Source organism: Phaseolus vulgaris, chromosome 9 (genome assembly GCF_000499845.2).
Source record: "Phaseolus vulgaris cultivar G19833 chromosome 9, P. vulgaris v2.0, whole genome shotgun sequence".
Taxonomy (NCBI): domain Eukaryota; kingdom Viridiplantae; phylum Streptophyta; class Magnoliopsida; order Fabales; family Fabaceae; genus Phaseolus; species Phaseolus vulgaris.
In genome coordinates, this window is record NC_023751.2 from 685,699 (window position 1) to 698,406 (window position 12,708).

The following is a 12,708-nucleotide window of genomic DNA, read 5'->3' on the forward strand; positions in this document are numbered from 1 at the left end:
GAACAATGTTTGCTGCAATAGTGTATAAAGTTGAAGAACCTATCCCATAAGTCTAACAACTATTTCCAGATTTCCTTTTGTATATAGTTTAGCTTTTGTAGGCAACATGATGTATTTCTGAATTGAAGCAATTGCTAAATCTGCAATACAATATAGTTATGTGGACTATAAGAGCAGTTATTCAATGGCCTTCCCCCAACGGTGTTAAAATTGGGCTGACACATGCAAAGTCCAATCCTAAAAGGCATCATAAGAAGTGCATTCTGAACCTGCATTCTAAACCTCTACTGTACAACTACGAGGTAAATTAATAAATTAATAAATATAAAAAAAATTAAGCAATTAATGAAAATGGTGCATCATTTTTTTGGAATGTCACTGTTTAAATGAACTTTTGTCATTGTGTTGTGTCACTGAAACTGTTTGGTCCATTTGCTGGAATACACAAAAATTGTTTGGTCCATTTGTTGGAATACACTAATGACGTTAACTCATTTCTTAAATGACGTTAATTCAACAAAGGAGACATGGAATGTGGTTGTCAGAGTGTTACGACTATGGTGTGTGCAAGATTTCACCAAACAGAAAATTCCATTTTCACTAGAGATGGTTCTACAGGATGAAGAAGTAAGTTTTTCAAAAAAACTCTCGGTTCTAACAAACATATATTTTTCATTTGTTGTGTTTAAAGATTGTTTTGTTTTTGAACTTTGTAGGGAGTCCGTATACATGCATCTGTGAGGAGGACTCCTATATACAAATTTCAGAATCAAATATGTGAAGATCGTGTATATTCCATACAATCTTTTACTGTTGCCTCCAACTCAGGGTCTTACAGAACAACAAAACATGAGTATAAGATAAACTTTCAGTATGGGACGAAGGTATCTTTAATGGCTAATGAAGTGGTACCACAAAGTACACCACAATACACACCTCTCTCTCTGATTTTTGCTCCTGGCTTTGACACAGACTATTTAGTGGGTTAGTGAAATTATATGTTGTTTTTAGGGTTTAGTGTTTCAATACAACATTACCGTTTTTAACTTCAGTAATTTTTTTATGTAGATATAATTGGAGTTCTGACTGGAGTGGGAACAGAACGCGAATTGCGAAAGGAAGGAAGAACTAGCAAACTGAATGTCATCTCCATAGATTGTGATGGGTATGTTGTAACTTCAGTCCACCATTGTTTCCTTTTTTTAAACTAACGTTTTAACAAAGATGTTTTTTGAGAGTAGTTTTCGGATTCAATGCACGCTCTTCGGCAATTATGTAGATCAGTTAAATGCCTTCCTCGCTGCTGGGGAAGTAGAGAATGTAGTTATAGCTATCCAATTTGCCAAAGTAAAGTTGTTCAGAGGTATCATTTTGGATCAATCAAAGTATCTTATTTCTATTTTCAATAATTAGGTTCCAAGTATATTTTTCTTACATGTTAATTTATATTATTATATAGACAATATCTATATTCAGAACTGCATTGATTGCACAAAAGTGAAATATAATGTACTGACTGAAGAAGCCTTACTGTTGAAAAAGAGGTACTTTACAAATATCATTATTTGTTGTGTTCAAAAGATGGTTTGCATGTATTCTAATGTAGTTTTAATGTAAAGGATGTTAGAAAGTATGGATTCTCCATCCCAGGGGCTAAGCCAGCTATGTGAATCTTCAAAGCAAACTCCTGAAGATGAATTCCTTCAAACCTCCACCGGGACCACCATAGCAGGGCTGAAGGATTGTAGAGAAGTAAATGTCATTACATATTTTGTAATTCGTGATTTGTCTTTGATTTTCACTTATTTAGACATGATATTTACAATTTATATTTACACAGGTGAACACTTTCATAGTTCTTTGCACTATAAAACATGTTGTGGACAATGATGATTGGTGGTACACTGCCTGCATCTGTAATAAGGCAGTTTATCCTGACTCCAAAATGTTTTTTTGTGAGAAATGTAACAAGCACATTATGAAAGTCACGTTTAGGTACACATTTTGCAATGTTTCTTATTTATTTATTACTCAATATTGACTGCAGTTCAATACTGATATTGTTTTTTATGGCAGATATAAGTGCAACTACGTGTCATTGATGAGACTGATTCTACCACTTTCATTCTCTTTGACAGAGAAGCCAACTCACTGTTGAATAAATCATGTGCTGAAATTTTGGAAACTCATGATAAGGTTATCGTTGCACACCTTTAGATGTGAATTATATTATATTATATTATATATATATATATAAAGATCTTGGTTAATTTGAATTTCATTTTGATTTTAGAATGGAAATCTTCCAAAAGAATTTGCAGACATACTGGAGAAAAAGGTTTTATTCAAGGTTGATTCAAAAACTGATACAGGTTTCAGGTTTGAGCAAACCTTTAGAGTTAAAAAAATTTGTATGGATGAAGACATCATAGAACGTTTCATTAGTGGCAATAATAGTTCATTGGTAAGTTATGCTTTCCAGTACCATGTGTGTAATATAAAATATTTCTTCAATACTGATTTCTTTAAATGCATTTTTTTGAGAAGGAATTGTATGATCAAGATGGCAAAAAGGGCAAAGGCAAACTAGCTTTGAATGATGCTTCCTGTGAGAACATCACAGAGGTATTGTTTAATTCTGATAGAGAGTAACATTAGTTGAAAACATTTATTCTTAATGTGTGTGTATTGAAACAGGATTTGTTGAACAAGTTTGGCAGTGAATGCAACGAGTGTCAATCCCAAACTGTGGATTTGAGCAATGACAATGCTACAGTGACTCCACTTAAGAGACAGTCTCCAACATTGATTGAATTTGCAGAGGAAAATCTTCCGCTTAAAACATTTAAAAGAAATATTAAAATTGAAAAGTGAAATGTAGTTTAAGGATTATGCTCAAATTTGATGTTTGGAGGATATTATGGAACATTCCTGAATCAACAAACATTCTTCAATTATGTAATATTGCTATACATTTGAAATATTTTGCAGAATTATGTTTTTCATTTAATATTATTGGACTTATTTATTGGTGTTATTTATGGATAAATACTATTATATATGACATGTTACGTCTTGCATTGTATAGTTGTGTATTGCTATTGTTATTTTGTACATTTGCATATTTTAATATTCAATGGCTGAAGATTGTGAGAGGATGCAGAAACTTCTGTCACAGGAAAGTTGTAGATTGTGAGAAATGAAGCAAGCACATTTGAAGCAAGCACATATCTCTTCATCTTTTTTGCATTTCCTTTGCTCCACTAGTATTAATATTGTTACTTTTCTGTTTGTTTCGTTTTCCAGTATTCTATATCATTTTTGCAGAAGATTTTGCATCAGAATCACAAAGCACCTATAGAAGGCGACTATGTACCTTAAACGGCGACTATTTTAAGGTGATAGATGTTCTTCATCATGGAATATTGTTCTCTCTTCTTGGACTACTCTTTCTCTTCATCTACTTTCTGAAGTATAAAGTATAATAACTGAAAACTTATTTTTATTTGTCCTAACTTATTTTTATTTATCCTGTGCAGGCACGATTTGAAGTATTGTATCATCTGAATTTGTAGCATGGATTGTAATTTGTGTTGATAATAATATCATAATTGTTGTGAGTGCATAAAAGTTGTTGTATTAGTATCATGAAGAGTTGTAGGCAATTATTAGCAAATGTTGTAATTTTAATTTCACCTCTTCTATATTGATGTTATGAAAATCTATAAAAATTGAAAGATTTATCATAGATCTTTCTTAATGCAATTGTTTTTTATTCTCATTAAAATAGACTAATATAAAATTGAGAACTAATATACGGATAAATACAAAATATTAAATTATTTTATTTCCTACTTAAATAAAAATTTAAAATAAATAAAAGTTATGAGTATTTAAAATCCTAAATAAATATATGTTCCAAAAAATTTAATGTCATTCTTAAATAAGAATCCAAATTAACTAAATTTATGTGTTTTTCAAAAGTTATAAATAAATTATTTATTTTTCCGGCGATGTGCTTCTTGCGGCGATGCCAGACCACCTGATCTTCCGTTATCTAACACGGCGATGACACCAACCTGGCGTCAACCGATTATGTACACTGCAGAACGTCACTTTTACAAATGGCGACTATGTACACTGAAGAACGCCACTTCCACAAACGGCGACTATGTACACTACAGAACGCCACTTTCACAAACGGCGACTATGTACACTGCAGAACGTCACTTTTACAAATGGCGACTATGTACACTGCAGAACGTCACTTCCACAAACGGCGACTATGTCCATTCACCTTTATACAGTATCTAAATAAAATAAACCAAATATAACACTTCTCTTTAAATGATTTTACTGGTTATAAATTGTAATTGAAAGAATTATAAATTGTAATTGTAAGAATTATTAATAGGTTATAAAATAAAATTTCAAGCAGAATATTGGTTTATATATATAGATATTGGACGTTTCATGACAGTATCATAAACACATTGTTGAAGTATCAAAAATTTTTATGGATCTTCAATATGTAGCTTGAGTAGTTACCAATGTCCATATCCAGAAGATTCATTCTGCTCAATCTTCCATTAATTATGAAAAAAATATTATCTCAAATCTGAATAATTTTGAATGGAGCATCCTGCACAAAAGCAGTAGTTTAGTTGTGCTTATATCAGAACATATAAAATTTAATTGTCTATAAAATAATTGTTCAAGCACAGTATTCAATCTGAGACATATTATGGGATGCTCAATATGTACCTTGGGAACCTACCAATGTCAATAAGTTTTCATAAAATGTGCTTTCTGAATCTTTGTCAGTAATATTTGTAAGTATAACATCCAATTTTAGAATGTGTAGTAACCTTTATTAATCCAATTTTGGAATGTGCAGGCACCTTTATTAATACAACTTGGTTCTATTGTGTGAAAGTTTGTCGTCTAGCCTAATTTGCTCTTACTTTAGCAGAATAAGCATATTATGTACAGATACCTTAACCCAAACTGCAGAATGTCAAAGTGCAACCCAAAATGAAAAATTTGGATATTCTCGCTCTAAACTTTCCATGGTGAGTAAGTATTTGACCAATTGTTTTGTGACTTTAATTGAGGAATTAATTGAACTTCACTAATAACTCTATATTCATATGGATCCATATGAGTCCAAGTATGCAAGAAATCGAAGGAAAATCATCCTTCAAAACAAGTTCAACAGAAAAACTAGCAAAGTCACAGGTAGAAACTCATGTGTTTTTTATTTTTTTGTAATATTGAATTTAAGTTTATCATTGATGACTATATTTCTTCAGGCACTTCAAATAAAAATTGCAGTGAACAAAGTTCTCAGACAAGCACAATTTCATTTGGAGAAGCAGATTCTGTTTTAAGAACAGGTATATGAGTTTATGATTGTTGTTTATTATTTACTACTAATGTATTACAATGAAAATGCACTACAGATGTCCATGACAAATCATACCACCATCCAACAAAGAAAATGAAGTTGGTTTTTAACGAAGAAACCATAAGCCAAAGGAATAAGGTAACAACTACTGCATATGGATTAAACTACACACAAAATGCATTTTTTGGCAGAGACAATACAAAAGATTTTTGTCTGTCAAGTAATGCTAAGTCTGCAAGAAACTTATATTCGGGTTAGACCTTATAGGCAAGTAATTATTTAGAGTTTAGAATGTAAGTTTTCTGAAGCAACTGCTAATGCATTCAATATCAAAATTTAATGCAGATGTACTTTACAGTTCATCCGAAAATGCAACAAAGGAACATTCCATGGTTGTTACCCCACAATGTACAACCAAAAACAAAAACTTAAGGGGTACAAAGCCTATGTTGTCACAGAATGCAGGATCAGACTTAGAGAATAGACAACCCTCATGTCCTTTAAGTATAGGTAAGTCTTTAAGCCTTAGTTATAAAGTAATATTGTATATCATTAACTAAATTAATGATTGTTTATACTATTCTTTATTTGCAGTTAGTCGTTCTGGAATTCAAAACACACTGCACTCAATTGCACAAAGGAAATCATTATCGGAATTGAACTATAGTAAGTGGACGTCTTAAACCATGAAATTCATTAAGTTATTCAATTAATACTGGATTTGTGAGATGTCATATCTTATTTTAAACTTTGATGACAGATACTCCAATGTCGGCTCAAATATCTTCTTTATGTTCTGAACTCCAAAAGTCATCTGACCATGTGCAAAATAAGAAATTATATCAGTTACCTTTGAATAGTAAGTACTCATTATGGAACACATCAAAAAATTGATGAAGAACAAATAGGTTGCAATTGTAATTTATTAATTACTGTTTATATGTATCCATTGTTGATATCAATAATTTGTCTATACAGGGGAAATTGAATTTATTCATTGTTCTGGAGGTGGACACCATTCTTACTTTGTCTCTCAAAAGAAAGCTATTAGATATCCTTTGAACATAATGAATTCATTTAGCAAAACTTTGCATTATCCTGAATCTTCTCCAAGTTATGAAAATAATGGTAAATTATCTTTAAGGTGCTTCCTCATATTGTGTATAGAACTATTCCCATATCTAACTATGATTATTTTATTTATCTCAGATGATGTATACAACAATTTTAGAAGTGAACTATATTCAAAATCTGAATTACAAGGTTAGCACATTATGTAATTGTTGATATTGTATAACTTCTGTAAGCATATTAGCAATTGTGTGAGAAAGTAAAGCATTTCTAATACATTATTAATTGATTCATAATACATCATATTAGAACTCATGATTCCTGTATAGAAACCAAAATTATATGAGTTCTTTTTAATTTTCAGATGTTCTTCATGTTGATCAACCTTTGATTGAATGTGTTCACTGTGGAGCTGTTTTGTGGTATGAGGAACGAGCTGATAAATCAAAACGTCCACAAGAAGTTCAATTTTCTATATGTTGCCAAAAGGGAAAAGTACAACTACCTTTCCTACAAAGACCTCCAAAAGTGCTACACAAATTATTAAATGGTGAAGATCCTAGAAGCAAGCATTTCTTAGATAACATTAGAACTTACAACAGTATGTTCTCCTTTACTTCAATTGGTGGAAAGATTGATTCTTCTATGAATAATGGTAGTGCACCTCCTCAGTTCATACTTAGTGGCCAAAATTATCACTGTATTGGAAGTTTGTTACCAGAGGCAGGTTCAAATCCCATGTTTGCACAATTGTATATATATGATACAGAGAATGAATTAATTAATAGAATGAGCCATTTTGAGTAAGTATTTATGTATTTACTCATACTTAAACATTCTATTTGTCGCATTGTTTATGGTTAATTCTGTTGGATATGGTTTCAGGTCAAATAATGATAAATCCATACTTGATAAATCACTGGTTGGTGATTTCATAAAGATGATTGATGAGTACAATGTTCTTGCTAAATCCTTTCAAAGAGTAAGGGATGTCTCTGTTCAGGATAGACCATCAGATTTTACACTTCGATTATTTAGAAATAGATTCAAAGATCCAAGAGTGTACAATACGCCGTCATCAGATGAAATAGCTGCTCTAATAGTGGGAGATTTTGCTAACATGGACGTAGGCAGAGATATAATTGTTAAGAAGAATTGTGGTAATTTAACAAGGCTTCATGAAACACATACCGCTTTCATTCCACTACAATATCCTTTGATGTTCCCCTATGGAGAAGATGGTTATCAAGAAAATATTCCAATAAGGGATCGGCACCGTGGCAGTGAAACTAGAAAAAGAATTTGTGTTTCCTTAAGGGAATTTATTGCATTCAGAATTCAAGAAAGAAATTGTGAGTTTGGTAACATAGTACATGCACGTAGGTTGTTTCAACAATTTTTGGTGGATTATTATACCATGATTGAAGCACAACGTTTGTCTTTCATTAGGGCAAATCAAAAATTAATTCGGTCTGAAATTTTGAATGGCTTACAAGAAGCAATTAACAGAGGAGAGACTGATTCTTCCTGCGTTGGTAGACGTGTGGTTTTGCCTTCATCTTTTACGGGTAGTATGCGTTACATGTTCAATAATTTCCAAGATGCTATGGCCATCTGTAAAAGATTTAGTTATCCTGATTTGTTCATAACAATAACATGCAATGTCAATTGGCCAGAAATTCGTGATGCTCTTGAGCCAAAAGGATTAAGTCCATCAGATAGACCTGATATTGTTTGTAGAGTCTTCAAAATCAAACTTGATCAAATGATGACAGATTTCAAGAAGAATAACTTTTTTGGTCAAACAAGTGCAGGTTATTATTTACAGTAGTATGTTTTCTGCATATACTTTTTTGCATATTCCCATAATTAATTCTGCATATATTTTTCTTTTGTTTCAGGAATGTACACCATTGAATTTCAAAAAAGAGGTTTACCACATGCTCATATACTATTATGGTTGGATGGATCAAACAAGCTGCAAAATTCAACAGATATTGATAAAGTCATATCTGCTGAATTACCTCACCCAAATTTGTATCCGAAATTGTTCAAAGTTGTCAAAAGCTACATGATACATGGACCATGTGGAGTGGCTAAATTAAATTCACCTTGCATGAAACAAGGTAAATGTTCAAAATTCTTTCCCAAAAAGTTTACATGTGTAACTACTATTGATGAAGATGGATATCCAATCTATAAACGTCGGAATAATGGAATTTTTGTGGAAAAAAATGGTATCCAAATGGATAATAGCAATGTTGTTCCATATAGTCCCCATCTTCTTATGAGGTATCAAGCACATGTGAATACAGAATATTGCAACAAGTCAAATTCTATCAAATATCTTTTCAAATATGTCAACAAAGGGCCTGACAGGGCTACAATGAAAATTATCAATGGTAGTACACAAGATGTTGATGAAATTAAGAATTATTATGATTGTAGATATTTATCTCCGTGTGAAGCTGTTTGGAGAACTTTTGGCTTTGACATACATTATAGATGGCCACCTGTACAAAAGTTATCATTTCATTTACAGAATCAACAATCCATTCTGTTTAAAGATGATGATAATCTTGATCAAGTATTTCAAAATAATGAATCTATGAAGACAATGTTTCTCGGTTGGTTTGATGCCAACAAAAAATATGTTGATGGAAGGAATTTGACATATGCTGAATTTCCAACCAAGTTTGTCTGGATTGCTACACAAAGACAATGGAAACCAAGGAAGCAAGGTCAGAATATTGGTAGACTCACCTATGTACCACCTGGATCTGGAGAATTTTATTACATGAGGATATTGTTAACTATTCAAAAAGGTTGTGTTGACTATGCTAGCATCAGGACAGTAAATGGGCAAATATTCAATACATATGAAGAAGCTTGCTATGCACTAGGGCTATTGAAAGATGACAAAGAATTCATTGATGCAATAAAAGAAGCAAGTGAATTAGCTTCTGGTCATGAACTCAGGCATCTATTTGTTTCATTATTGTTCATGAATACAATGTCCAAACCGGATGTGGTTTGGAATGCTTCTTGGAAATTACTGTCAGACGGAATTTTATACCACAAAAGAAAGGAGTTACAGTTGCCAGGTACTGATTCTTTAAAATGAAAATTTTAATTACATAGTTTCAACTATAAATTATGAACGTGTTTTGTATATTTGAAAAATGTTAGGTCTTCAAATTGAGGATAAAGAACTACATGATCTTTTCTTATTAGAAATACAAGAGTTATTGATGGCAAATGACAGGTCATTACAAGAGTTTGTTTGTTTGCCACAACTTGATCCTTCTCATTCATCTTTCTTTCAAAATAGCTTTATTATGGATGAACTTAACTACAACAAAGATGAAATGGTAAAAGAGCATACATCATTATTGAAATGTCTCACTGCTGAGCAACTAAATGTTTATGAAAACATCATTTCATCAGTTGTCTCTGAAAAGGGTGGTTTTTTTCTTTCTATATGGTTATGGTGGAACAGGAAAAACTTTCATTTGGAGAACATTATCTGCTGCAATTAGATCTACAGGAAAGATTGTGTTGAATGTAGCATCGAGCGGAATTGCTTCTTTATTGCTTCCTGGAGGGAAGATAGCACATTCTAGATTTTGTATTCCTATTTTAATAAATGAAGACTCGACTTGCAACATAGCTCAAGGAAGTCATAGGGTCAGGCTTTTAATTGAAACAAAATTGATTATATGGGATGAAGCACCAATGATGAATCGAATGTGCTTTGAAGCCTTTGACAGAACTTTGAGAGATCTTATGAGAACGGTGCATGAAGAAAATAGTAAGAAACCATTTGGTGGGAAGGTTGTGGTCTTAGGAGGTGATTTCAGGCAAATATTGCCAGTTGTAAAAAAAGCATCAAGATATGATGTTGTGAAGTCAACAATCAACTCTTCTCATCTTTGGCTAAGTTGTGAAGTCTTAAAACTTTCTCAGAATGGTGAGTGTTCACTGGAAATCCCACATGATCTATTGATTGAGGCCACTGAAACCCCTTTGTTGTCATTGGTTAATTTTGTTTATCCTAATTTTTTAACTAACATGATGTCTCCTGGGTACTTTGAGGATGGAGCAATACTTTGTCCCACAACTGAATCAGTAGAGCAAGTGAATGATTTTATTTTATCTCTATTAATGAATAAAATGATTTAATATTGATAATTAAATGGAAACTTAACATGAGCTATACAATAAATTACTAATTTAAAAAAGGTATTTATATATTTTTATTAATGTCAATTGAATTCTTAAAAACTTTGTCTTTCTTTCTAAGATTTTCAAAATCCTAAATAAATAAAAATTCTTATGATTTTTAAACCAAAATTTGATTCAAAATTCTAAATATATCCATATCCTAAAATGTTTAATGTCATTCTTGAATAAAAATCTAAAATTAATAAAATTTCTAAGTTTTTCAAAATCATAAATAAATACAAATCCTAAATATTTTTATTTCCTACTTAAATAAAAATATAAAAAAAATATATCCATTTTTACTTCCACAAACGGCGACTATGTACACTGCAGAACGCCGCTTCCACAAACGGCGACCATGTACACTACAGAACGCCGCTTCCACAAACGGCGACCATGTACACTGCAGAACGCCCCTTCCACAAACGACGACCATGTACACTTCAGAACACCACTTCCACAAACGGCGACCATGTATACTGCAGAACGCCACTTCCACAAACGGCGACTATGTACACTTCAGAACGCCACTTTTACAATGTTTACCTTCTTCATTTCCTTCGTAAAAATTTTTGGTAACTAATTCATAGTATTTTCTTTTAAACCATAAATTAAATCACACAAAAAAAATAATGACAAATTTATTGGCTTTGATTTTCATTTCACATGATTTTATGAACAAAATATAAATTATAATATTGAAAAGTTAATGAATAAAATGATATAATATTGATAATTAAATGGAAACTTAACATGAGCTATACAATAAATTACTAATTTAAAAAAGGTATTAATATATTTTTATTAATGGCAATTGAATTCTTAAAAACTTTGTCTTTCTTTCTAAGATTTTCAAAATCCTAAATAAATAAAAATTCTTATGATTTTTAAACCAAAATTTGATTCAGAATTCTAAATATATCCATATCCTAAAATATTTAATGTCATTCTTGAATAAAAATCTAAAATTAATAAAATTTCTAAGTTTTTCAAAATCATAAATAAATACAAATCCTAAATATTTTTATTTCCTACTTAAATAAAAATCTAAAAAAAAATATATCCATTTTTACTTCCACAAACGGCGACTATGTACACTGCAGAACGCCGCTTCCACAAACGGCGACCATGTACACTGCAGAACGCCACTTCCACAAACGGCGACCATGTACACTGCCGAACGCCACTCTTACAAACGGCGACCATGTACATTGCAGAACGCCACTTCCACAAACGGCGATTATGTACACTGCAGAACGCCACTTTTACAATGTTTACCTTCTTTATTTTCTTCGTAAACATTTTTGGTAACTAATTCATAGTATTTTTTTTAAACCATAAATTAAATAACAAAAAAAAATAATCACAAATTTATTGGCTTTGATTTTCATTTCACATGATTTTATGAACAAAATATAAATTATAATATTGAAAAATTAATAGATAAAATGATATAATATTGATAATTAAATGGAAACTTAACATGAGCTATACAATAAATTACTAATTTAAAAAATGTATTTTTATATTTTTATTAAGGTCAATTGAATTCTTAAAAACTTTGTCTTTCTTTCTAAGATTTTCAAAATCCTAAATAAATAAAAATTCTTATGATTTTTAAACCAAAATTTGATTCAAAATTCTAAATATATCCATATCCTAAAATATTTAATGTCATTCTTGAATAAAAATCTAAAATTAATAAAATTTCTAAGTTTTTCAAAATCATAAATAAATACAAATCCTAAATATTTTTATTTCCTACTTAAATAAAAATCTAAAAAAAATATATCCATTTTTACTTTCAAAAACGGCGACTATGTACACTGCAGAACGCCGCTTCCACAAACGGCGACCATGTACACTGCAGAACGCCACTCCCACAAACAGCGACCATGTACACTGCAGAACACCACTCTTACAAACGGCGACCATGTACATTGCAGAACGCCACTTCCACAAACGGCGACTATGTACACTGCAGAACGCCACTTTTACAATGTTTA

The 12,708-nt window shown here is 31.4% G+C and overlaps 2 protein-coding genes across 2 annotated transcripts; both read left to right on the top strand.

Annotated features, from left to right (window-relative positions):
* The first annotated feature begins 480 nt into the window (after positions 1 to 480).
* On the top strand, positions 481 to 2,874 carry LOC137820559 (replication factor A protein 1-like). Its single transcript, XM_068624700.1, has 11 exons — positions 481 to 627; positions 717 to 984; positions 1,069 to 1,165; positions 1,242 to 1,363; positions 1,460 to 1,544; positions 1,620 to 1,752; positions 1,841 to 1,995; positions 2,139 to 2,196; positions 2,294 to 2,464; positions 2,548 to 2,625; positions 2,698 to 2,874. Exons 1-11 carry the CDS (start codon positions 481 to 483, stop codon positions 2,872 to 2,874), a joined length of 1,491 nt encoding a protein of 496 aa, XP_068480801.1.
* A 2,276-nt stretch (positions 2,875 to 5,150) lies between these two features.
* On the top strand, positions 5,151 to 10,660 carry LOC137820560 (uncharacterized). Its single transcript, XM_068624702.1, has 13 exons — positions 5,151 to 5,238; positions 5,313 to 5,396; positions 5,463 to 5,660; positions 5,753 to 5,917; positions 6,002 to 6,073; positions 6,168 to 6,266; positions 6,386 to 6,535; positions 6,617 to 6,670; positions 6,843 to 7,230; positions 7,364 to 8,292; positions 8,380 to 9,582; positions 9,668 to 9,849; positions 9,926 to 10,660. Exons 1-13 carry the CDS (start codon positions 5,151 to 5,153, stop codon positions 10,658 to 10,660), a joined length of 4,347 nt encoding a protein of 1,448 aa, XP_068480803.1.
* The last annotated feature ends 2,048 nt before the right edge of the window (positions 10,661 to 12,708 follow it).

Coding starts and splice junctions, on each gene's coding strand:
- LOC137820559 (XM_068624700.1), top strand. CDS start 481: ATGACGTTAACTCATTTCTTAAATGACGTTAATTCAACAAAGGAGACA. Junction 1,545..1,619: donor GCCTTACTGTTGAAAAAGAG/GTACTTTACAAA, acceptor TTTAATGTAAAG/GATGTTAGAAAGTATGGATT. Junction 2,197..2,293: donor TTTTGGAAACTCATGATAAG/GTTATCGTTGCA, acceptor TTTTGATTTTAG/AATGGAAATCTTCCAAAAGA.
- LOC137820560 (XM_068624702.1), top strand. CDS start 5,151: ATGGATCCATATGAGTCCAAGTATGCAAGAAATCGAAGGAAAATCATC. Junction 6,267..6,385: donor ATATCAGTTACCTTTGAATA/GTAAGTACTCAT, acceptor TTGTCTATACAG/GGGAAATTGAATTTATTCAT. Junction 9,583..9,667: donor AAAGGAGTTACAGTTGCCAG/GTACTGATTCTT, acceptor GAAAAATGTTAG/GTCTTCAAATTGAGGATAAA.